Source organism: Columba livia, chromosome 16 (assembly GCF_036013475.1).
Source record: "Columba livia isolate bColLiv1 breed racing homer chromosome 16, bColLiv1.pat.W.v2, whole genome shotgun sequence".
NCBI lineage: Eukaryota > Metazoa > Chordata > Aves > Columbiformes > Columbidae > Columba > Columba livia.
The window spans coordinates 9,213,290-9,232,198 of NC_088617.1; the positions used below are offsets into that span (position 1 = coordinate 9,213,290).

Genomic DNA, 18,909 nt, shown 5'->3' on the forward strand with positions numbered 1-18,909 from the left:
TCAATGAAACACACAGATTGGCTCATTTCAAAGTAGAAAGGGCATTTATTTTTTTCCTCCATCATGGGTGGCCCATACATGTCTTCAGGGTCCTTGGAGGAACATCCAACATTCCCACTGTGCGTTCCACACCGTGGCAGCTATTTCCATGCTAATGTTAATAGGTTGTAGCTTATGTGACCCCCCTGAGCAGCAGCTATTGCACAGCATAACTCACAGAGCGCTGAATTACTGCCACCGGCTCTCTATTACAAAATGCCGGCAAATGGCAAGAAACAGCGGCAGGAAAGTTGTGAGGGCAAGGCAAAAAATAATTAAAATTTTGTACTGGAAGGGAGCAGAAAGCAGGAATCTAAACAGGCTGGCAAAGGGAGACGCTGGAGCCCGGGGTCATGATACACAGGGGCAGCAAGAGCGGCTCAAAGTCGCTGTTTGCAATGACAGCGCAGCCCATATGCCAGAGCATTTGCAGATTCCCTCTCCCTCTGTGTAATTGCAATTCAAAATTAATAAATAAATTAGGGACAATGAATATAAGCAAGAAAAAAAAAAATCATAAAGCCCGTGGCAAAGAGAAATCTTCTTCAACCCAACTGTTTATTTCTACATTGCAGAAAAGCCGCTTGGGAAAGATTCTGCTGGAAGAAGCGAAGCAGCCAGCACTAATGACAAATATTTTGGGAAAACAGAAACTCCATATGTTCTCCTTTTATTCTACTAAAAATAAAGAGGAAACCAAGAGCTTTTTGAATTTAAGTGTAACATTTCCTTATGCCAGGAGACAAACTATGCCTAAGTTAAGTCTGGACATTAATGGAAGCAAACAGCAGAATGCTGGTCCCTGGTGTTTCAATTATTCTCTCTTTAGAGGTTATGCTTGCAAGAAGTTACAGGAACACAATTTCCCTGCAAGGATCATTTTTTGCAGGCTGTTGCAACGTTTTTATTTAAACCTATTTGATCTGTATTTGCAGAAAAACTCAATTCACTACTCTTGCTTTTCATATATTCACCTGTTAAGTGTTTCCCACGATCATGGCAGGGGCTGGCACCTCTGCAGAGCACCTCATCCAGCACAGGCTCAGCCAGAGCCAGGTCCAGGACTGCATCCTGTTGGGTTCTGAGCATCTCCACCAACAGAAACTCCACAACTTCCTGCAGTGTCTGATAACCCTCACACTGAAGGTTTCTTCCAATGTTTAAGTGGAATTTCCTGCATTTCAATTGGTGCCCGTTTCCCCGTGTCCTTTCTCTGCATACCATCAAGAAGAACCTGCCTCTATCCTCTCTACATCCCCTCGTGAGGTATTTATATACCATGATAAAATCCCCCCGCGAGACCTCTCCAGACTAAACAATCCCAGCTCTCTCAGCCTCACCTTTCAGAAATACCAATGAATAAATATTTAAACAAAATATCAAAGCAAATATATCACAGTACACTGAGCAGTAAGGAAACCCTCTGATGGCACCACTGGCCAAGGACACTTCTGAGCTTCACCTCAAAAAGCAACATTGGGGGAATCATTTAAGCACCAAAACTGAACGTGAAGTTTACTGTTCTTCAGAACCTCTGGCTGGGGAAGAAAAGGTTTAAATACACAAAAACAGACATGGATTGAGTCCACCAAGCCGGCAGAAATTCCTACTGCAGTGCCCAAGGTCAAGGTCCTGGAGATACTAGCACAGGTTCATCTCAAAACCCTCAATCCATTTCAAACTGGAGTTGTCCGAAGCAAATACTGGTCTTTATTTTTCAAACACTGCTTTCCAGTCTTAGTTCTTATTATTTCCATTTGCCTAAAAATAAAAGAGTAGGTTTTATACAGGACTGGCACCAATTCTGCATATACCAGTAACCTCAAATCAAACAGAAACTCCTTTCTTTCCCTGTTATTTAAATTCATTCCACTGTATGAAAAAATATTAAGAAGCAGATTTCCAATGAAATCCTATCCTCTGTAGTTTTAATCTCTTCTTGCCCTTCAAATAAGACTTTTAAGTATTATCTATATTACTAAAATATTCTGTGAGCTATGCGCATGGCCCATGCTACTGTCAAATGAAGTACGTCACCAGTCCCGGTTTGCAATGAAATAAGATATTGCTAGAAAAACATTACACTTATTTCTAGCGTAGAAATTAAGGCAGAAGGAGGCTTACACATACATATCAATGAAATTAGGCAATGAGAACTGGCATTAGGTCAATTAAAATCAAGAAAGAAAATATTTCACTGCTAGAATAAATAATTTTTATTTACCACATGCAAAACAGCATTTCCAGAATGCTTTCAGCATCTGCTCTGTGCAATCACAGCTCCTGAGCTCTGTCAGCAATAGTCAGTTTCCAAACACAGAAGTTACTTTGAAATTAACATTTTTCTAACCTTAACAGACCTAACTTTATCAAGTTTGGAGTTCAAAACAACCAGTATTTCCCAATAAATAAGAAATTGACACTGTTCCAGACATGGCTTATTTCCTAAAAGCCTAAGCATAAATAAGCAAATGAATAAATTATTCAATAGAAGTTGTTTCATTTTCTTCCTTAGTATTTTTTGAGTGGCTACTTTGAAGCAGCGCAACTCTTTAACAGACAAATTCCTCACACACACACACACAGAAGAAGCTACGAGTTTGTTGTTGAAGTAGATTTATTCAGATAAAAATCAGTTAGCTCCCCAGAACGCAGAAAAAAGTAATTTTACTTAGGTTTGAGGAATATGGTTCAAAGCTCTGAACTACAAAACAATATATACAGTTATTAAACAGTGTAAAGGGATTAACTCCACAAAGTGTTATTGACTACTCCGGTCTCATTAACTGCAATTTTATTTAGATAAAAATGTCATCTTAAACATCATTTTTCTGTCAGAAGTTAGATCTGAAGAATAACATTAAAACTAAATATGCATCAGCACGTCCCCAGTCTGCGGCAGCTCTTTCTGGGGTCTCCCCTGGAACTCACGATTGAAATTATGGCTTTGATTTGCAACATGCCCATCAAGAGAAGTCGCTTTTAAAATAAGTTGTCCCATGGAATGGGAGAAGTGTTTTCCAAGAGGCAGCTTCACTGGAGTATGTACAAGCTTAACAGAGAAAACCGATGTCTGTCTGCCTCTTTTTCCTCCCGGAAAGGAATGAAGAAAGGTTAGGGAAAGAGTTCTGGGTTCCCGGTGGACTTCCGCCTACTTTCAGATTTTATTAGAGAACTGTGAAGCTAATTATGTGTACGATAACTTCAGTAACTACTTTTCATGCAGAATCACAGACCAGAAAATAATGAAAGCGCAAATGGAAAAGTCTCCCTGTCTCCTGAACCCAGAGCAGCTCAGCGCTGGGTGTTCCAGCAGCTGCAGCTCTGCTCCCATCCTGCTGCCAGGACCAAGCAAACCGCAGGAGATGCTCAAAAACCCCACCAATGCAAATCCCAATTCCTCATTGTCTTTGCTTCTGAAAAAGATACCCATAGGACACCCCAAAGGGCACCCTGCACAGGCAGCAGGAAGGAGCATCCTCCCCACTGCAGAGGGACCTGGACCTGCACACGTCTGTAGGAGTCAAGCTCCTACCAAAATTAACAGTGGTCAGGCACCTATGTATTTTATGGACTCTAGACCCAGGAAAAGCAGGAAGCCAGATGTATAGACAGGCAGAATGTCCCCATTAGCCAACTGACACATTAGGGTGGTACAGCGCTGCAGATACACACTCACTTTCTAGGCTGCTGTTTGTCACCCCAGGGACACGCTCCTTCCCTCCAGGCACTCAGCAAAGCCATTAGTGTTTTTCCTGAAAGATTTCTCTCATGTTTACACAAGGGCCAAATTTCATGTATGCAGCAGTATTTTGGGGCTGTGCAATTATTTTCAAGTAGAGCTGTTAATACATGTCACTAGCACACTCCACATTCAATTTCCTGTATTATCCTGACCACAAGAATACAGTATATTTACCTCCAAAAGCAGGTGTAGTATATATCTCTACAGTTACCACTCCATGAATTAATAGTAACTACACTCAAATAGTTTGTAAACACTCGCTCAGGTTCTCACTCTTTTTTTGATGTTTGCTTCCACACTATCCATGATGATCTGGAGCATTAGGATTTTTTGGTCTATCTGTTCTATACTCTTCTAAACAGTATTTGTAGCCTTAAGTTTTGCTATTGGAGGTGATGAGGGTTGAAAAGGATGGACCTATTTGACCACGAACGAGAACATTCTACCTCTAAAACACTTGAGATGGCCTCCATACTGAATTCTTACGAAAAACAGGTATTTCAGTGAAGTTTTTATGTATTTGTTTTTAACCAAAAATAGCACTAGTAAAAATACTAGCATGGAAGCAATTACGTTTTAAGACATTTGCATGAAGCTTGGCTAGCTTTGGTTTCATACACTTGCTTAAAGCAGAACATGCTGGCACAGTTTATGCATCTTCCCGTATGAAAATAAACTGCTCTTCCACGCACTTCTACCCAAACGTAACTGCCTACACAAGTGAAGTTATTCTCCTACATCAGTACAGGCACTATTTCGGATGGGCAGCAGAAACATGAATCACTGCAGATGACGAGATGCACAGAAAAACAAAAGGGGTTGCACATCTCAACTGCTTACGATGTCTCCTGATCGCAGGGAAAGCTACGAGTTGTTCAGCTGTATTTCTGAGAGGTGACCTGCTAGAGCTGTGATGGTACTAGGCTAGAAAAATAACGCACTTAACACCGCGATGTCATTCCACCCACGACCAGTTGCCACGGGCTCACAGCATGCCAATAAAACTTGAATTTCTAACTTAGAAAAAGTCTTTTTTAATTACAAATTTTCAAAAAATCTTTTAAAAATGTAAAAGAGCATAAACCAAATATCAAGAACATCACCGCCCTTAGACCATATTGTATATCACTTTCAGAATCCTACTCCGTATTTCTCTCCTTCCCCAAAAGTCCACTGGCCACCATCATTCCCGAATACCTGAGTTAATAACAAGGGATCAGATTCCTTGAGTCAGTCCTGAACTGTCTCCAGTGCAGTACAACATGTCATTGCTTCCCAGCCCTCAGAACCAATGTTCTCACCATTTTAAGTTAACATTAATAATTAACAAAGAGAAAAAGATACCCATGCTGTAATCCTCCTCTCCCATACTGCAGCTTTGAGATTTTTCCTTAGGCTAAAGAAGAAAATAGTTAACAATCCTATTTTAAACATTATCATGCATCAGTGATCAAGACTAAGTTTATTATCATGCAAACAAAGACCAAAAAAATTTAACAGATTACACTCCACTAACTTTTATTAAGGGATGCAGGGACGGCATTTCTGAGGGAGGCGCTGGCTCTGCAAATCAGTTCAGTCAATACCCCATCATCAGGCTACAATGTTGGCAGTGACGGGCAATGTGTGGTATTTGTGGCACTATTGGGGAAAACTATTTTAAGTCTAATTAACACAAAATTTTTAGAATGCAAATGCTTTTCATTTATACATAAACCAAAATGCCATGACATTTCTCCCATCCATTTATCATAAACAAGTTAATTACTGTGTAACAAATAGCTGCTGCTAGAATCTCTATGTTTTGAGAGCTGACTCAGGCAAATAAGATGAACCACAAAGTAGTAGTTAATAGCTTATGGCATACTTATAATAAAACAATGACTCTGTAAAAGCTCTTGTTGTCAAATTAAGGCTAAGCTATTTCCATTGGAATAAGTCAATTATAGGCAGTGATTATCTGTTTAACTTGATTCAAACCTAGAACACTATAAAGACTTTCATTTTGACACACTGGTAACGCTGCAGACATTTGAGAGCTGGATGTTACAACGCTTAAGAAAGAAATGTTTGGTTTATTGCCACATAGCTTATTCCTGAACCACGTAGCATCTAAAATGTCCAACGTCGGCTGAAGTTCACCCCTCTACTGATGTCCACAAACCTCCCGATTGATGATGAAGGACCCTTTGGGCAGGACAAGTTGTCCCAGGACTCCTCACATCTCCTTCCTAAGGACAAAGTCAGGATCACACAACACAAAAAACTTTATGTTTGTCCACTGGAATGCCCCGAGAGCCATCTGAACCACATATACACCTTTTCCCCTCCTCAATTCCATGACAGCACTGACAGGTGAATCCCACCAATTTTCTTCAGGCAAGCAGTCCCATTTGGCCTGAAGATGAATTACTGAATGCTGATGAATAAGATGGTGGTAGCTGGCAGCAAAGCTTTGCGTGGTGAGATGGTGTGAAACGGTACATATGTCAATCTATCAAACATGATAATGTAAGCAATCTGAACCCATTTTTGGTCTGAACTACTGTACAATACTTCACCCAGATGGAAGGAAGAGATAAACATTTTGTGCTGCAGACATATCAAGTGTTAGGAAGTAAAATTAAACCTAAACTGGAAAACTACCAATTTTACATGCTAGAGTATATATAAAGAACAACACAAGCATGAAGAAGAATTTTATGCAGCAGATTTTCTCCTCTATTATTGTACAAATTAATTACATAAATTTGTTTCCTATGATAAACAGCAGCATGTATTTGACTGTAGATGAAAAGGTGTAAAGACGATAGTTCACTTATTAGCAAACACAGCATTTGCACATTTTTCTTTCTCCTTCAGTTGACAAAATGCTTACAAATCATATAACTCATGACAGTGTTACCAGGACATGAATCTTATAAGCGGTGCACCCACACATAATGAAGTGAGGGCCAGTTCAGCCCTAAATCAGAGGCAGGTTTGCCATGACTAACGTAAAACTACAACAGGCCCCTAAAGGATAAAATTAAATAGAAATATATTGTAATTCAAATCAACTTGACAGCCTATCTAAATATAATTTCATATTTAAAAAATATCAGTTGCAACTGAAATGAAATGGCAGCCACTGTGGTTTCTTAAAAGTCATTACCAGCTAACTCCTCTACACAGACTTTCTGCTCCATCCCTATTGTCCACCTACATAAACAGGCAGCACAATTTATCAAGCACTAAACTGCAAAAAAAAAAATACTCCTCAGAGCAACTATATTAATGGCATGTTTGTCTAGTATTTAGGGGACATTGTTTATCAAACAATTTCCAAAGCTAAGTAGCATGAAATCTACTCTAGTTCACAGACAGACCTGTAAAACTAAATATTTAAACAATTGGTACTTGGTCTCTTCATGTGGTGCTATATTGTTGGGTTTGTCTATGTTGAGTCCTTGCTTGTTTATATTTCAAACTCAAAATAAAGTCCCCAATGTCTACTAATTGATGCCAGGCCAGTCAAGAGAATTCCTGAACAGCAAAACTAAGACAACTGGGCTCAGAAACAAAACTGATTGCCAACTCACGTAGAGAAAAAACATCCAGTCTTGGATTCTGCTGAAGCCAGAAAAAATACTGATAAATCTGCTTTTCTTTCGAGAAAAATCAAAGTAACAGAGCAGGTGTTTGCTCTGGAGGAAGACAGAAATCCCAGCTTTCTGGCAGAGACACGCGCATGTGAGTAAATGTACTAAGAAGAAAGTAGCAAAGGGTTTATAAACCCTTGAGCAGAGCATCAAGCCCTGATGTGCTCCCAACTTCCACAATATTTCATGTTTTTAGAACTGCTGTAGCAGCCACCAGTGGGTAGTGATTTAACTCAATGGGGGCTGCCAAGTTGGGTGGGTGGGTTTTGATCTTCAAAAATTCTCTTGGGTAAAACAATGATTTCCTGCACCATGCAAATACAGAGTTTAATTATTTTTAACTTGAAAGGGAGACAGATCAATACACAGGATAATCTATTGTTATTTGGATTACGAAGATGTCTTAGAGTTTACAACCACAAAAGTGGTTATAATCCTGCAATTACTATAAAGCTAATTGGTAGTTTCTTTTTGCCTGTGTTTTCATGTTGTCAGTGGGGCAGTAATGAAAATGAATGCCACATTTGTGAACAGAATGTCTGTAGGCTTGTTTACCACATTTCCAACAACAACGTCTGCTTTATCATGCATTTCAAAGCAGAGATAATTTAAGGATCTTCGAATTTCATACATTAAGAATACTTTCTAAAATATCAAATGTAGAGTTCCTTCAGACGGGGTGGGAGTGGGAGACTTAAAAGTGAAGCGATGACCTCACATGCTATAGGCAAACAATCTACCTGAAGCAGCCGGCACGCGTACTTTGAATGATTCATCTGTATTCAAAACTGTGCTCAGGTAAACCACTTAATGTTTCATCCTCCTACAAATATAATTCTGCAGACAATTTCACCATCAAACCCAGCATCTTTAAGCCTCCTTTCACCTCTTGAAAATACAGTTATTGCAGAACCTATTAAGCTTTTTATTGCACTTACCTTTGAGTAACTTCTGCCCTTCCATGATGTTTTGGGAGACAAATGCTGTGTAGTCTTCTTCTGAAAAGCCAGGCTTGCATGTGGGTCTCACTGTAAGATCCCCATTGTGTGCCTGCAAAAACAAAACAAGGAGAACACACACCATGACTTTTGTCATTTAGGAAAACGTTTTGCACCCAATGACTGGGTGTTTAGGCACAGGCAAACCTGAACAGTAAAGCAGCATGCAAGTAGAAACCGCTTGTGCTAAAGTGCCTATCTGTTGGAGTGGGTCCATACTGTAGCTGCAAAAATAAAACGGGCCAGAAAATAGTTGCCTGACTACAATAGAGAGCATTGTTTGTAGGAAGGCTGGGATACTGGGCACCGTCAGAAGAGGGGAGGGAACAAAGAGCAGCAATTCATCAAGGCGAGCTGTGCTCGCACCGGAGCCACGCAAAGGCCTGATATTACAACATGCAAATCACTGAGTTTTGCTATTGAGAAACTGAGCAAGCCACAGGACTGCAAGAGTAGAAAACACACCCCAGCTCACAGCAGCCTCAAGAGCTCATGGCCAAAGTCTCCTCCACCCCCCTTCAACCTGCAGCAGCATCTGAGGCTTCTGCACTTGCCCCAGCGGTGGGTGGGGGGTGGGGTGGAGGGGATGCCCAATCACACATCTAACAGTGCCAGTGAATAGCACAGCCCCATGCACAACGTGTCAGGATCCAGCGGGAAGCATCCACCTAAACACTCAGCTGCTCTGCTGCAACTCTGGACTGCACAGCGAGGAACCAGCCCCTGCCACAGGGACAGGCTAGTCCGGTTGTGGCAGCCGAGGGTCCTTGGCATGGAGTACACACTCCCCAAAAAGGAGGGTCCCAGTCCCCAACTCAAACCAACTCACCGAAAGCATATAAGCCAGTGATTAACGCCTTAACAAGTGCCAGGTGATTTATGCACAAACAAGTGCTAGTGGCAAGGGATTCCTAACACCACTGGCAGGGCTAGTCAGAGCATCACTCAGCGATGCAGCCTGCGCCTCCCATGCCTCCAGTCCCAGCAGCGCAGGCTGAAGCCAGGGCACCTGGAGAGTCATTTCCCTGAGAAAGCGCCACTCCGAGTGCGTACCTGCCTCCCCGGGGAGAGCGGCACAGCTCCCCCGGGCTTCCCCAAACACTCCTGGACACGGACAATGCTGCATTACAGAGAGAAAGCGCAGGGAAGAGGAGACACGGTTCCTTTTGCATGAGCTTAGTAAGCAGAAATCAAGCCAAGGTACTCTGCTAAAAATCACGCTCGGGAGACAGATGCCAGCTACTGCATGGGAAGCGCAAGGAAGCAGCGGCTCTGTGGACTCTGACCGTTGCTGGCAAGATGTTGCCATTAGGAAACATTTCAAAGGATCTGACTGAAGATAATAGGCTTTGAATGCGAAATCGCCCAATTACTGTAACGGCGCTAGCTAGATGAGAGCGCACCGGGGCTACTTCTGCACAGCCACGAGCCTCCGAGGGCTCGGACTCGGGACATCTTCACAGATTAAACTTGGCACAGGGGGATACAGGCAGAAAAATAAGCGGCTCTTGTTTCTGCAGCCAGTCCAACACGAAATACAGCAGCGGCTCGGCTCGCACGGTAACACTGCAGCCACGCGTTCAGGCATTTGTTGATGTTCTGCAGAAATCCCTTAATTTGAGGGGCGGGGAGGGGGAAACCTAAAAACCCCAAACTTTTCAGACGGTCAGCCACCAACACGGTTCAGGCCCGCTCGCTGTGCTTGCGGGCTTGTAAAAATAAAAGTTAAAGGCACCGCCACGGCGCCGGCAAAGCAGGGACGGCTGGCGCGGGGCGGGCAGCGCTGGGCAGCGGAGGCTCCGCCGGGGCTCGCAGGGCTCCGCGGGCGCAGCGGAACCGCCGCGGGACGCGCCGCTACCCCCGAAGTTTATCTGGCAACGCGCATCACGGAGGGCAAGTTTTGCCTGCATCGCTGGGGAGCTGGATTGCAGCTAGATCGCGCTAAGAAATAATAATTAAAGCAATCACGATGATTAAATAAAAAAAGGGGGGAAACCCGTGAAAGCGGCTGAGAGCTGCGGGGGCGCCGCTCCGCTCCCACTCACCCACCCCGGCCGCGCGGACCGCGAAGTTGCCGCGGCTGCCGTGCCCGCAGGCGGCGGTCGCGGCGGCGGAACCTCTGCGGTGCGCGGAGCCCCGTGGGTGCTGCCCGCCCGCCCGCCGCCCCCGGGGCACCCCACTTACCACCATCGCCGAGCCCCAGACGGAAAGGAGGAGCACCAGCAGCACCCGCCAGCCGGCCCTCATGGCCCCGGCGCCTCCGGCCCGCCCGGCGGGCGGTGGCTGGCGCTGGCCGCCCCGCTGCGCACTGCCGGGCCGGGGTCGCTGCCGCCCCGCTCCCGCAGCTCGCTCTGGGCTGCAGGTGAAGCGCCCGCCGCGCGCCGCCGCCAGGCCCCGCCCCCCAGCCCCGCGGCGCGCGGGCACGCGCCGCCTTAAAGGGACAGGCACCGCCTTAAAGGGACAAGCACCGCCCCGCAGCGAGGAGCAGGGAGGGTTCGGCGGCGACGGCGTCTACCCCGGCACCGTGCGGAGCGCCGCGGGGAGGGGGATCCGCGGTCGTGCAGGGCAGCCCGGGAGTTCGCCTGTGCAGAGAACAAACTTGCATGTCCAAAGATGAAAAATGAACATATTCAGGGAAAGAAATATAAACAAGCCATATCCAGGGGAGGGTCGTGTCCGCTAAAAGTAGCATATCTGGGGAAAACTAGTATATCCAGCAAAAGGATGTGCCCCGTGGGGAAAAAAAATAACATGTTCAGTTGAAAAACAAGCGTGTCCAGTGAGCAAAAACTAGTCTGTCCACAGGAAAAGCAAATACATCCAGGGGATGATGAGCACACCCGGTGAGGGAGGCATAGCCCAGGTGGCAAGGGAAAGGCTGCCCATCCACCGGGAAAATGAACATATCAGGGAGAAAAAAATCTAATATATCCAGAGATGAAAAACTATCATACCTGCAGAGAAAAAAAACATGACACCAGAGGAAATGACATCCCTGCCATGATGGGGATGTGCTCCTTCGCCTGCAAAGGTTTTTGCTGAACATCACCCTGTTTGGGCGGGAAAGGCCTGGTGGGGGTGATGGCAGAGGGTCTGGGGGTTTCAAGAGCTGGGGGTTGTCCGGGTGGGCTCTGGGCAGGTAAGTCCCTGAGCACCCCGGTTCACGTCCTGCGCTTGTCTTAGTCAAACCTTGGGCGGAAAGAGGGGAGGGTGCAGCAGGTGCATCCCTGAGAAGAGAAAAATTGGGGTGAAGAGCAGCTTTTGGATCAGGTAGGAAACTGGGTAGCGGCTGAAGTAGCTCCTCAGTCAATGAGGCAGTCTGAGCCTGGACCTTCGTTTCTTAGAGGAAAATAGGCACGTCAGGCCTAGTCCATGTCCACATCAGCAGCAGATAACGCTAACTCTGCTAAACTGTTGGGTTTCTGGTGTAAAAATAAAGGCAGATCAAACAGGTCCAGAAAGCAAAAGTCAAGTCAGTTTAGTTTCCACAGAAAACCGAAAATGGAAAGCAGCAGTTCCCAGTGCTAAGTATGGCTCCTGCTATTTTCCTCCAGCGTGACCCTCGCGTCCAAATATGATCTTTTTCCTTTCTGAATGCAGCTCCAGAAATAGGAGTTCTCAGGCATGTGTATTTTGTGCATATAAATCCAACACTGATTTGCATAAATAGATGCATACTATCTGATGTACGTGCAAAACCAGACATTGCAGCTGAAAAATCTGGCCATTAAACTATTCTGTTAGATTCACACATTTCCAAAGGAATGAGGCACATAAATCCACTGACTGCATCTTTTGCTGTTGAGTAGATTTAATAGCATTGTGTTAACACCTAGAGATGTTGGCGAAGAACTGAGACCTCATTGTATTAAGCTCTGTAGACACAAATAATGAAAAGATTGTTCCTCCCCCACCAATTTACAGTCTTAGTGGATTATAGGGTTTATTTTTTTTTTAAACAAGTATTTCTGGTTTTGTTATATAACATTGAATAAATCCCATCATTGTATTGAATTTAGTGTATACCCTTTTTTATGGAGCACTTTCACAAAAGCTGAAATAATCAAGTTACACTGTGAAAGCAAAAGTAAATCCTTATATGTATATACAAAAGCTAAATTTGTTCCTTTTATTTTTGTCCTACATTCCAAAGTTTAGAGTAGATTGCTCCAGGTTGAAGGGCAGCTGCGGTTGTTGCTATTTAAATAAAACTACAAGTACTCTAGAAACTTCTTGGGGATACTTTGGATTTGTGCAACTGCAGTGTGGATATTTCCTTTTGAATACCTATGGCCAGTTATTTTGACTCTTGTTGCTCTACAGCTGTTGCTATGCATGTGCTCGCTCTGTTTGATAACTTTGTTAATATGACAAGTTCTACAAGCATTGTCAAAATAAGTCTGACACCACAACAGATTGTGAAGAAAAGGCAGAGCAGTAGTGAAAAAAAAAACCAGAATTCTTCAACATGTTTACAGTTGATTTCTAATCTGATGGCAAATTGATTTTTTTCCCAAACCAGTTTGCCATCCCTTGTTTCTAAGCCATGCTAACTGACTCTGCACTTGGGCAACGAGTCTGCAAACGGAGTCAGTATTGCTTTCCAGTTCTGTTTCTAATAACTCTGGCCTATGTGAGACACAAGGTTCCTTCCCAAAGGGAGGTGTTTCCAGAGGGAAATTTGGTGTTCAGACCATGGAAATCACTGGTTTACCTCTGTGATTGTTTTCACTCTACCATTTTCCTCCAACTCTTGCAACTTAAATTAATTTTGGAAGAAATTTTGCTAACTGATTAGCTACTATTTCAACTACCTCCTTGTTTAGAAGCACTTCACATGAAGTGCTTATAAAATATCTTCCTTCAGATCCTTAAGGAAAATTAAAATATGCCATTTACATTTTTGTACCCATTGAATTTTTAGCAAATTATTGCATTTAAGCATACAGGTCTGAGCTGGGCCTGAACATATGTTATTTGGGAGGGTTAGCTTCAGACTCCCGCTTCACTTGGAGTCTGCTGGGAGACTTGTTATGAATCGGTATTCTTGCAAAAAAAGGAAATAGGAAGCTCTACCATCTAACATGTGAAAGCTACAAGATGTGGATTTGGCTGGATGAAGACATTTAAGAGCATACACATGCACAGTAAATCAACTTGCTAAACACCTCAAGAGCAAAACTGCTGATCCTAAGAGCCAACTGGCTGTACTGCACGAGGCTCAAGAGAATAAAAGGCTCATAGATGAGCCATCTACAGAACTGACTGTGCCAAGATAATGAGGAGCGCAGAGCACACGAGGGATTCTGCTCTCCTTTGTGCGCACGTGTAATTCCTATTGACAGCAGTGGGAGTTGCACGTACATATCAAGGGGACAATAGAACCGTTCGTGGTGGAGATGAGCATCAGATGTGAGCTGCGTTACCACGGAGAGAAAACGAGAGAGAGGGAGGTGTGATCACTGAGGGACAGTACGACATACAATAAAATTGTCAAGCAGCCATCAAATATGTGAAAGCATGGGAATAACAAATTAAATGGACAGGAGGTGAGAAAACAAAGTCTTGGGAGACTTTTGCCTTCCTAGCTTAGGGCTGATATCTGAATTCCTTATTTGGGAAATATTCCCGCTGGCTTAACCTGTTTAATTCTCTGATAAGTAAATGTTTCGCTGAACTCAAGTAAACAGTTACGGCCTAGATGCCAAGGATAAGAAGTGGATTTATTAAAAAAATCTGACAAACAAGGAGAAATGAAATTAATAGAGCATGCAGACCACGCTTAGGTTTCTTCTGTATGATCTGATGACTTTTGTTTCTTCTAGGAGACAGCTAGCTGACCAGTGATTTAGAAGGTCGTTCTCACTAATTTGGATTTGTGTCAAAAGTAGTAACAAAAAAGATAATATGTACAGAACCGGGGAGATAATGATGATTCTGCACTGATAGATAATGGTAAATTATGAGTTTATGTCAGCAGTTCGAAACTGAAGTGAATGAGAAATGCCTTCAGATTTAATCCACATTTGGCATCTTTTTAGGATGTGTAGGGAAAGTGGGACAAGATGAAACTGAACAGGAAAGTGAAAGGTAAATCAAAGTTGTGGAGAAATTAATGATCAGGAAAATACTTAAGTGTCTACTAGATCTAGACAGAAACCAACAGAGGAAACAGAGATGCTCCTGAGCAGGAAGACCACAACCACAAAGGGAAAATAACTAACAGTAAAAGCCAGGCTTTGGTACATTTACGTAATTCTTTAAAGCAACAGCAAGTCACTGGAACTACACAAGTGGTTGGGCACAGCTCGAAATTCTGGATTACTTACGATCTGGCTCTGGTACAAAATCTAAAGACAAAATGATGAATCACAGAAGAGAAAGTGACTCAAAGAAAGAATCCACAGGAAAAAGCAGCACCGAACAGGAAGGGAATATGCATTAATCTCAGCTGATTCTGTACCAGCCTGTGTGTGCTGGGATGGTGAGAAAGATACAACTGCCCTCCTGGCTAAACAGATCTTTGGAAGTCACATTTTCAGTCCTTCTAGACACGCTGTAATGCCAAGGAATTTGAACTTTCTCTCTTTTCCACTATCTGCCCATCAGTACACTGTGGCTCCTATCGATTCTCCTGAGTTGGTAATGTGAATGGCAATGAGGAAAATACACCTTCAGAAGCCCTATACAAAACCTTCCTGCTCAGTTAATTACACCGACCAAGGGAGGCCAACTTCAGGGTAGTCTGACCTCTAATTATGAGACAGGCTATGGTCTCCTCATTGAATTATGCCAGCATTAATGGCAGCATGCCAGCAATGGCTATATTAAAATCAATTTTTAAATCCCAATTCTATGTCTCTTTCACCTAAGGTGAGGTAACACACCTTATACTAATGTAACTGTTATTAAAACATTGTAAAACAAAATTGACCTATGCAAAACAGTAAAATTTCTACTTTTTTTTTTTTTTTAAATTCATTTATTGTATTCATGCAAAAAAAAGGGGAAAAAAGGTAAAGTTAGACTGAGAGCTTTAAGAAGTCTGTATCATTACAGTGGGCTGCAGTTTAAAGCAGTAGTATTAAAAAAAAAAAAAACAAACAAAAAAGAAAAAAAAGGCAGAATTAGGTTTGTTCTTGGAAGATACAGTGAGTGCCTATTTATGTCAATATGTCCCTAGTAACAGCTTCAGAAAAGTGACCTCTCTGGTTCAGGGACAAACCTGAGTGCCAAGCAGAATGTACTGCAGGAGATCACAGACGCAGCAGGCGATCAGCTCCCCCGGCTGCTCCGCAGAGCAGTGCCTGGTATTCAGGGAAACAATGAAACCCCACCTGATTTAGTCTAAAAAATATATAAAAAATTGAAAAAAATTAATGGCCATTGTGCCATCACCTCAAACAGTGACCTAAAGCAGCCATCACCTGAATAGTTGCATTCACCATGGGCTTTACACTGTGACAGAAACCTGCAAAGAACCTTCTTGCAATAAGATGCACCAAGTGATCTCCTCCCACCCAGTCTGTGCTCTGTCCGACCCCCCTGTCCCCGGGACCTCCCGTTCCCCAGCTCTGCTCACACTGACACACTCAGGGAAGGATCTAACCTAGGAAGCCTTGCAGTTCTGTAATTTTCCCTCGTCACACACCAGAAAACTCCAAATAACTATCGACACAATTAAACTTTTTATCTCTAGTTTCTTATGGAACTGCTGAAGGAAAATGAGGATTTTTCAGACTTGCAGCTTTTCCTGGTTTTATTGTTTATCGCAGCAATTCTCTTCATCACTTCACCATTGTTTTCTTTCTCCTCCCCTTTGGTGGACATGCCTCTATCTACACTGAAATTTTCACATTAATATAACTTATTCCAGTCTGGATATCACAATAAGTTACACTGGTACAAGCAGCAATATTAATAAATAAACACCCTTCTATCTAGCAAAAACATGAGGTCCAGATCAGGCTTTCTTATATTATTGACAATACATGCTTTTCTTCTTTATCAGGAAAAAAACCCAAACATGTTTTCTTCTGGACAGATTGCTAAAGTATAGACACAAGTTGTATTCTGAGCTCTGTCTCTCTGTCTTTTGTGGCACTCAGCTTGTTTGTATGCCTCCCAAATATTTTTCCTCATGAATATATCCAACAGTTTTAGCACCACAGCAGACACTCTAAATGGTGTGTGTGCATGCTAAATGCTGAGGCAGAACTCCTCAGAGAAAAGCCCAGTTACCTTTTTAATATGAAGTAATCTTCTGGAGCCGTTAGCATTTTTGGTCAAAGACAAAGCAGTCTACAAGAGAGAACTTCAGCAGCTGATGGTACAACTGAAAAGATAAGAAAACTTTGAGAGAGGGGAGAGAGAGGAAGAGATGCGCTCTTCTAAGAGATTACTTTATGACTAAATACCACACACATAAAGAAATTCAGCATATTTCCAATTTAAAAGGTAGTGAGAAATTACAGTGTTTGTCTCAGTACAACTTCAGTCAAGTTAAAGATGTGTATAAAATTTATTTGAATATCTGAATCACTGATTTAGCTATAGATGTGCAGAATAATAAGATGTGAAGGAGTTATACTAACAATATTACATGTCTAAGTGAAATAAAGCCTAGAGATAAAAGAAAAGGAACTATTTAGGAATATCACATTCATGGCCAGCTGAATAATATGGACTGATTGTAAGCCAAGGTTAATAAACACAAAGTCCTCCACATGCACATAAAAGGAAGAGAAAGAGTAGAGCCACAGGGGTTAAAATTTTGGTAACTCCCTTTGGTAGTTATCACCTGACTACTGTTCAACTGACATATGCCAGTTTTTTATGTCCGTGGCATTCTTGCATGAGCCCAAAGCGTTCTGTATACAGAATAACTGCTGCCTTTTGCCAGTGTCTAGAAATATCTGAACTCCAAAGATTAATTTCTCAAGTTCATGCATTCATCTAATGAGATTATCTGTGGTTATCCAATTAATGCTGGTCGATAGATGCTGTGGTCTCACATCACCTGATCCGTTCCTAACTGCACACAGGCTTCCGAGTCAGACCCTGTGTCTAGGGCACGTGTATGGGCACTAAAAATGTTGGTTCATCCAAGACTGGACAATCCCCAGCTAAAAAGTAACTCTGACAGACAGTGGATAAGTGTGTGTTTTCGATCTCTTTGAGAGAGAAATACTATGGGGGATCTTCCTGCACTATCCTCCGTTATGAACTACAGGGAGGCTTGTGATTTAATAAAGCTCATTGTAAGTGACATTACTTCAGTGATGCTGGTTGTGCTAATCCATCAATAGAAAATGGCAAGATCATGTAACAGGTTTTATTGTAGACTAGGAAGAAGCACAGGATTTAGATGGGACCTTTTTATTATAAGAGTTCAAGAAAAAATACAAATTATATCTGGGCCCAGTTATGGGCTGAATTGCATGCCCTGTACTTCACCTATCCAGATATTTCAACAGAATGGTCATTTACACAGCTGATCCTGAAGTATTTTATGAGAGATAAATCTAATAACCTTTCTGTGAAAACCTCAGCAGGATGCGGACGCTCTAATCCATATGCAAGCTACCACATTGTATTGTACACTGTCAGACAACTCAATTATTTTCTTCCAGATCTAACATAAGCTTCTGTTTAGTAAACACGATGAGAGTCAAACTTTTACATATATATATATAAAGTGCTTAATTTGCATGCAAAATTGCCGTAAGTATGTATGCAAATAGGAAAACTCATGCACAGATGACTAATTAAGTGCATTTATGTGAGAAATTACCCAATGCACGCATGGAATCTCAGTAATTGTACACACAACTCAGATGTGCGATTGCATATGCATTTTGGACACATAACTGATTGAAAAAATTGTTTCTCAGTACTGTGTTGGAATAACTGATGTGTAGCACAGGATCAGGAATACGATGGCTGATAGGGCTTTCGGAAGAAACTGCAAAAGCTTGTGACGAGCTTTACAGGAGAATAGGATTTACCATCTCTTCCATTACTGTTTTCCAATTCACTTATAACCATAATGTGCAAATCTATGGCTTGAAAAGATACATTTCTCTAAGTACTGTACAGAAACACTTGGCAAAATAAAATTAGTGTGATGGCACATGAGATAGTGTCATTAAACTTTGAAGTGTCATTTAAACCTGAAGTTTGTAGCCTGTTGCCTGCCCAGTATGTGTTTTGGGAAAAGATGGCAAATTTTGCTTCAAGTGTCATGATCAAGTGCCCTTTCTTCTCATCCAAGCATCAAGTGCCCTTTCTTCTCATCCAAGCAGTGTTTGCATTATGACAGCACAATATCCCTGTGAGTTTTGGTGAAAAAAGTGTATCTATCTGTGTTAATTTTCCAGGCATTGATATTATTATAAGGTCCTTTAGCTAAACACTGATTAGTTTTCTTTATGTCCCCAAAGTGAGAAAGTTCATGCTAACATTGTTAAAATTCAATACAGTTACC

At 42.4% G+C, this 18,909-nt stretch overlaps 1 protein-coding gene across 2 annotated transcripts in view; it reads right to left on the minus strand.

The window, feature by feature from the left end:
- The window catches only part of CDH4 (cadherin 4), a 432,434-nt gene extending 421,614 nt beyond the window's left edge, over positions 1–10,820 (minus strand). The window contains exons 1-2 of one of the 2 annotated variants that reach the window (XM_065032403.1): positions 10,608–10,820; positions 8,364–8,475 (exon numbers count right to left, since the gene is read on the minus strand). In XM_065032403.1, coding sequence (XP_064888475.1) covers positions 8,364–8,475; positions 10,608–10,670 — 175 coding nt within the window. In that variant the 5' untranslated portion in view covers positions 10,671–10,820. Of the gene's footprint in view, positions 1–8,363; positions 8,476–8,570; positions 8,705–10,607 lie in introns of those variants that run through there. The other variant, XM_021283285.2, reaches the window with a different exon arrangement.
- Positions 10,821–18,909: the final 8,089 nt, after the last annotated feature.